At 41.7% G+C, this 7,046-nt stretch overlaps 1 protein-coding gene across 1 annotated transcript; it reads right to left on the bottom strand.

Moving 5' to 3' along the window:
* Positions 1–1,781: 1,781 nt before the first annotated feature.
* Positions 1,782–2,717, bottom strand: LOC129681840 (olfactory receptor 4D11-like). Its single transcript, XM_055614019.1, has one exon. The coding sequence runs from the start codon at positions 2,715–2,717 to the stop codon at positions 1,782–1,784; it is 936 nt and encodes a 311-aa protein (XP_055469994.1).
* Positions 2,718–7,046: the final 4,329 nt, after the last annotated feature.

Below are 7,046 nucleotides of genomic sequence, written 5' to 3'. Positions count from 1 at the left end.
GAGAGAGATGCCTATCCCTCTGACATTCTAGTGGGAAGATAAAGTTGTTTCAAAACAAACTCAATTAGCTGGGTGGTGGTGCACACAACTTTAATCCCAGCACTTTCGAGGCAGAGGCAGGAGGATCTCTGTGAGTTAAGTTTCAGCCTGGTGTACTTAGTGAGTTCCAGAACAGACAGGACTACATGAAAAGAAAAAAACTACATGTTTTTGAGATGTTTCAAAAAAAAAAAAAAGCCAAAAAGTTGGGGCTGGAGAGGTGGCTCAGTGGTTAAGAGCACTGTCTGCTCTTCCTAAAGGTCCTTAGTTCAATTCCCAGCACCTCCCACAGGGTGGCTAATAACCATCTGTAATGAGATCCAGTGCCCTCTTCTTGTGTGTATGCATACATGCAGGCAGAGTATTTAATAAATAAATCTAAAAAAAAAAAAAAGAGAGAGAGAAAAAAAGCTCATAAAAATCCAAGAAATTAAATTATGGAATTATTTTAGATGATAAAATATAAACAAAATAAACCAGAGTTAAAAATAGAAAGTAACTTAGTAGTATTTCTTTTCAAAGTATTTATTTTAAATTATGAATATGTGCACACGTGTGAGGGCAGGCGCCTGTGGAATCCGGAAGACAGCACCGTATCCATCTGGAACTTGAGTTATAGGTAGCTGTGAGTAAAGCTAATGCTGGTTCTGGGAACAGAACTCAGGTCCTCTGTAAGCACAGTGTGTGCTCTGTACCATTCAGCCATCTCTCCAGCTGTGAGATGGTGGAAGGAGGCCACTCTGACAGAAGCGGAGTCAGTAGAGTGAGATTGTGGGGAGGCAGCACAAAACAGTCAGGTGAACCCACGAGCTCAGCAGTACCAGAGTTTTCACTGAGTACATGGAAAGACAATGAAGACTGCACAGCGGAGATTAGAACAGGCCTTTGTTTCTCCAATCCCACAGATTCAAGTCAGATTTACTTTAAGTAAATGGGCCGAGTTCCATTTAGACATTGAAAGTATAAAGGAGAATTAGATATCTTAGTTTGACAACTTTATTGCATTTTAATATACTGCAGTAAAGGACACCACAAAGCAGTATACATATCAAAAACAAGATATTTATTTATTGTGCTAGATAATAAGTTTATTTTTCAAACGCTCAAATCAGTTATGTACAAGGTAGATGTAAATGTAGAACAGCTCTTTCCAGATTCTTGCTATTTATATATCGATATATGCATATAAATTACTGGATATATGTATTTATTTATTGAGTTTTACAAAAGCATCCTGAAATCAAGTTCACAGGCACTTTCGACAAAGTCATAGGGAATGAATGATAGCATGGATTCTTTAAAAACCATTTATAACAAGTGTGTGTTCACTTAGAATGGAAGACGGAAATTACTAGTGTTTAATTCATAGTAGATGCCCCCAAATCATAGAATGACTGCCAATAAAGGGAGAGATAGGTCCTATATACCTACGATTTTGAGACAGATGACTACGGTGATCCCTATATGTCTCAAAATCAAAAACCTCTCCTTAAGACCATTGATGGGCAATCCTGACACTTCTATTATAGTTCATGTTTATTTCTTGCTTTCTGTTAGTCTCTCTTCAAGGGTTAAATTCTTTTTACTTAACTTTCTATTGATGTCCATGCTTACAAACAATTTTATAAACCAGATCCTCCTATACATACCACATCACCATAGTTAATTGGGAATAGCTGAGTTCCAACATTAAACATAATGTGACTCCATTTTGTCTCCCTTTTCCATCATCAGCAATGGAACTATTCTACTTCAGAAAGGATGAGTCTTTTCCTGAGTCTCTTCATGGCTGACTTCATCTCCTGGTTTCTGAGGGTGTAGATCATTGGGTTGAGGACAGGAACAATAATATTTAGGGTGATTGAGACAGCTCTGTCCATGGGGAGGGCAGTGAAGGGCTGGGCATAGACATAGATGCAGGGCACGAAGTGCAGGGTGACCACAGTGATGTGGGAGGTGCAGGTGGAGATGGCTTTTCTCTTTCCCTCTCCTTTGTGTGACCTCAGCATTGTCAAGATGACTGTGTAGGACACAAGGAGAAGAACAAACCACAATGTGGTGATCAGGCCATTGTTTGAGATCATCAGGAGCTCAAGAACAAAGGTGTCAGTGCAGGCGAGCTTGAGGACCTGTGGGACATCGCAGTAGAAACCATCAACAACGTTGGGTCCACAGAAGGGGAGTGGGAGCAAGAGGGAGATCTGCACAATGGAGTGGACAAAGCCCCCCACCCAGGAGGCCACAATGAGGGCTACACACCGCCCCTTACTCATGATCGTCACATAGTGCAGGGGCTTGGAGATGGCCATGTAACGATCAAACGCCATCACGGAGAGGGAAAAAATGTCTGCCCCACCAAGCAGGTGGAAGAAAAAAATCTGAGTGAAGCAGCCATTGAAAGAGATGGTCTTTGTTCTTGAGAGTAGGTCTACTAGGACCTTTGGAACAGTAATGGTGGAGAAGCAGATGTCCAAGACAGAGAGGTTGCGAAGCAGGAAGTACATGGGAGTGTGGAGGCGGGACTCCCAGGTCACAGTGACCATGATAGTAATATTTGCTAACACAGTTGTTATATAAACCATAGATAAAAAGAAAAACAAGAGTAAGCTCAGTTCTTGAGATTGGGTAAGGCCACAAAAAATAAATTCAGTCACCTTGGTGTGGTTTCTCAGGGCCATTGAATGGCATTTCTTCCTCTGTGTACACCTTTGGAGGAAATGCTAATATTACCGAAGCACTAAAGATTTTGCATCCTGCAATGATAGAACATACACAGTTATGTAATTCGTCATTGTAACATGTTCTTCAGGTACTTGCTCTCTTACCTGGGAAAAGCACTGGATCCAACCTGCCTCGGCTCTGTTCTTAGTACAAGTTGTGGTTTAGGCTAGATCATTTGTTTTCATACTGTACTTAGTGGGTGCTTGTGGCTCCTGCTAAAACTTCTCTCTAGAAGCTCTAAGGAAGATCGCCTTATGGCAGGGTTCACAGAACAGGTTCTGGGCTTCCTCCAGCTCTGTCAATTCAAATAGTCTGATTTTACTTCACTTTGTTTCTATAGTTAAAAAGTCACTGAGATGGCTCAGCATGCAAAGGCACATTCTGCCAAGCCTGAAGGCCTGAATTTGTTTCTCAGAACCTACATGGTGGAAGAAGAGGCCAAACTCCTACAAGTTGTCCTCTGACTTCCATACCTTGGCGCTGGCATGTGTACTCTCTTATGTACGTGTGCTCTGTCTTTCTTTCTGTCTTCTGTCTGTCTGTCTTAAAGCCACTGGAGTGAATTGCCACTCTCCAATCACATAATAGGGATCTGCATGGAGATATGTTATCATTTTAGAAACCACCACATGTTTAAATACAATGTTTCTGAACATCATTCTGAGGCTCAAGGGGTAGATACATTTATCTCACAAATTCATCACAATAAAAATAAGTAAATTCCCCACGGTCATACAGAAAGCCAGTGGTAGGATGGAAAAAAAAAACCCACCAAATTTCGTTTGGATCTTCATTCCTGGGTTTTTCTACTACTCCATATCTCCTATCAATTTCAGGACACACAAGTCAAAAAATAATTAATGTAAAGAACTTCTTACTAACTTTTTCTAAGCACTTTCAAGGGTTGAATTTTATCACTCTTTTTTTTTCTTCTTCCCATCACAATGGAATTTGAAGCCATCACCTTTCTTTCACTTCTTACAATGCCATATCACACAAATGATGCCCTTTAAATTTAAAATTTCATTTTATGGATTCTCATATTTTGGAGATAAATGATGATATTGAAACAACAACGATAAAAAGATGACGAAGAATGGCTGTAGAGGTGGTTTTATTAATGAAGAAAGTAGCCAAGGTCCAGGCATGTGTGTATATGAAAAAGGGAGGGAAAGGTTTATCCAGGCCCTAAGCATATAGGGCTGTGAGCTAGGCACATGCACAGCCTGCTCTCTGCCACTCCAGAGTCGGAGGAAGAGGGACTGCCATCACACTGCCTGAGCCACACCTTAACCAAGCTCCACTTCCCTGCTCAGAGTAAGAGCAACCAAATCACGTTGCTGCCCCCCTGTCTGGTCATGTAGCACGGGGCATATATTATAGACATGATCCTCATTTGCAGGACTTCTTCGTGCAGAAACCTCTAAGGTCAGGGTTTGAAGCGACGCCTCGGAGATTAAAAGCACTTGCTGCTTTTGCAGAGGACCCAAGGACACATGCCAGACCGCTCACAACTGCCTGCAACTTCAGCTCCACAAATCTGAAGTTCTCTTCTGGATTCCTCAAACCACCTACCTGCACTCATCGTATACATATAGGCTGAAAAAAAAAATAAAAGAATGAAAGCTCAGACACCATGCATTGTCTGGCAGGACCGAGGATTCTTAATCAGCTCACTGCCCCTCTGCTCTGCGGAAGTGTGAGTGGATCTGAAGAACAAAGCTCCCCACTCTCTCTCCAATCCTTGCTTCTTTCCCTCCCCCAAACCTAACCTTACCAGGGTGATGTAGATGGTTGGTAAGGTGAATTTCCCTTTTTTTTTGTCCTGCCTAGAAAGATATATCAGATAATGTCTCTTCAACTTGCCATTTATAATTTTTGGCATTCGCCCTACCGTAAGTGGACACAATGACAGCCACCACTTTTCCCTTGGTAGCTGTCCATTCTTTTATTATGAAGCTGTGGATGGGGACGGAAGAGTAGAAACAACTGAGAGAAATTTTATTTCATTTTTTCCCCTCCAAGTCAGCCAAGACTGAACAATCTGTTCTAGCCTAAAGATCAACTGTAGCTCAAACATTATATAGAGATAATATTTATTAGAGATTTAAGTGGCAGAAAGTCACCTAGCAGGTGAGTTGTGAAGTCAGCCTTTGACTTTCAGTTCCTCAGCATTGTCTGAGGAGGCTTATGATGGTGCCAAAAGGACGAACCCCTACTCAGAGGAGAGAGATATACACTTTGCATCTGAGTTTGATTCAATTACCTGGCACAATCGCACAGATATATAGTTCCTGTTTCAGTGCCCAGCTAGGAAGTATGTTTGGGAGCTTTGGAAAGCAATGTTTTAAAAAAGTTATGTAAATAAATACTTGTGTTTACCTGTCTTATCTCTGCAGCCATTGAACCTAGGTCTTTAAGCATTGAAGGTAAGCATTCTATTACTGAGCTGCAGGCCAAGCCTCTAAGAAACTATTTTGCTCTTCTCTTTGCCTTGGCCTCAAAGATGCAAGATAGAGATGCAGATTACAAAGTAGTTCTTGAGAAAACCGTGTTGTCTGGGGCTTCTTGATTGTATTAACTACAGGATGAAGTCAAGGGCTTAAGAGCAAGACATAACTAGTTTAGAATTCTGTCTCTTCTTCCTTCTTCTTACTTGGAATGAATTCTTTATGTTCTTTTGGTTTTCTTTGTAAAGCTAAGAAAGCACAACACTTACTTCATGAAGCTGTGTAAAGAATAAAAATGGCAATGTTTGTGAAGTCCCTAACAGGCAACAGGCTCTCAATTAACTTGGATCTTTTTCTTCAGAAAGTATCATCTTCCTTGCCTATGAAGGAAGCATTGCGTACAAAGACATTCACAGTATGTAAAATTCCTCTCCATAAAACTCTTTGAGCCAACTTGTTCTTTTTGTTTTAAGGAGTTTGTGGGAACTGATCAAGTGGAACAAAGACTTGCGTGCTGGATCAGTGTGCTTGGGAATATGGCTGCCTATGGATTAAGTAAATATGCATATGAATCTGCCTCTGGTATGGCCACAGTTTTTAAAGAGAATTTGGGGTCTTAAGAAGGAGGCAATTATTTTGTAGAGAAAGGTTTCATGATCCCTGAAGGATTATCCTAAATCCTAAATGGGAACAAAGCCTGATTTTTTTTTTCAATTATTTTTTTTTTCCTAGCAAAACCTTCCTTCTCTCTTTGCTGCACTGAGCCCATGTCTGTTGCTCCTTCTCCAGAAGGCATTCCTGACTTCCTAATACTTAATGTCACATTTATGCTTAGAGCTGTTAAACCTTCAGCCATTTCTGCAGCATCTTAGCCACAGTGTTCCAGCATCTACGCTGCACAGCGCTTCGCACGCGCTCTGACGGTTCGGTGTCCTTACCTACATTCGTCAGTGTGCCGCCGTAAGCGTACATCATTAAGGCCTCGGTGCAGCTGGGGGAGAGAAAACACCACATTTGCAGGTGAAAGCCATGTGAAGATTTGGCATGGCTGACTTCAATCTCATCTCTTTAGCCTTCACCCTGGAAGGACTGATCTTAGGAGTCACATCTTCTTCCTATCCCAAACTGTCCTGGCCACAGGCGCTATTTTATGAACCCAAAACTTAATACGAAAATTAGCAGAGGGAATTTGGATGTGAGCATGGACATTCTTCTGAGTCCCATGGTCCCAGTGGGAGTTATTAGGGTTTCTAAGTAATTACTTGCAAACCACACATACGCATGTAAAAATGTCCACATTTCTTTGCTCTCCAAATTATTCCTCCTACTCTTTGTGGTTTGATAACTTCACATGTGTGTATAACACATTCTGATTACTTCCACACCCACCTCCTCCAGTCTCCCTCTCACCTTTGTCAAAGGCACTTCCTTCCTGCTTGTCCATTTATACAATAATGGTGGGTTTTGTTCTGTTTTGTGACCCACTGAATTTAACCGGGGCTAACTGTGTGACTACAAGTGTGGAATTATCCATTGGAAGCTGGTGGGGCTCACGGTTGGGTATGCAGCTGAAGACAACTGCCCCTTCTCCAGAAGCCAGCCAATAGTTGAGAAGGAAGCTTAGGGTCCCATGAGCCCTTCTTCAGTCTATGACTTTTTGTTTAGAAGGCCAGTCTTGTGCAGACCCAGTGCAGAGAGCTGCAGCTCCTCTAGGGTCATGATTGGAATGGGCTGTGCCGTGCCAAGAAGATAGACAGTATTTTATGTGTTTCTCCAGAGCTTCTGGTATTTATGTTTCCCTTCTCCCTTTTCCATGATGCCCTATGAGCTTTTGAA

The sequence above is a fragment of the Psammomys obesus genome, unplaced genomic scaffold (genome assembly GCF_907164565.1).
Source record: "Psammomys obesus unplaced genomic scaffold, mPsaObe1.curated_primary_1811, whole genome shotgun sequence".
Taxonomy (NCBI): domain Eukaryota; kingdom Metazoa; phylum Chordata; class Mammalia; order Rodentia; family Muridae; genus Psammomys; species Psammomys obesus.
The sequence above is the reverse complement of the archived record's forward strand: the minus strand, read 5'-3'. Positions and strand labels throughout refer to the sequence as shown.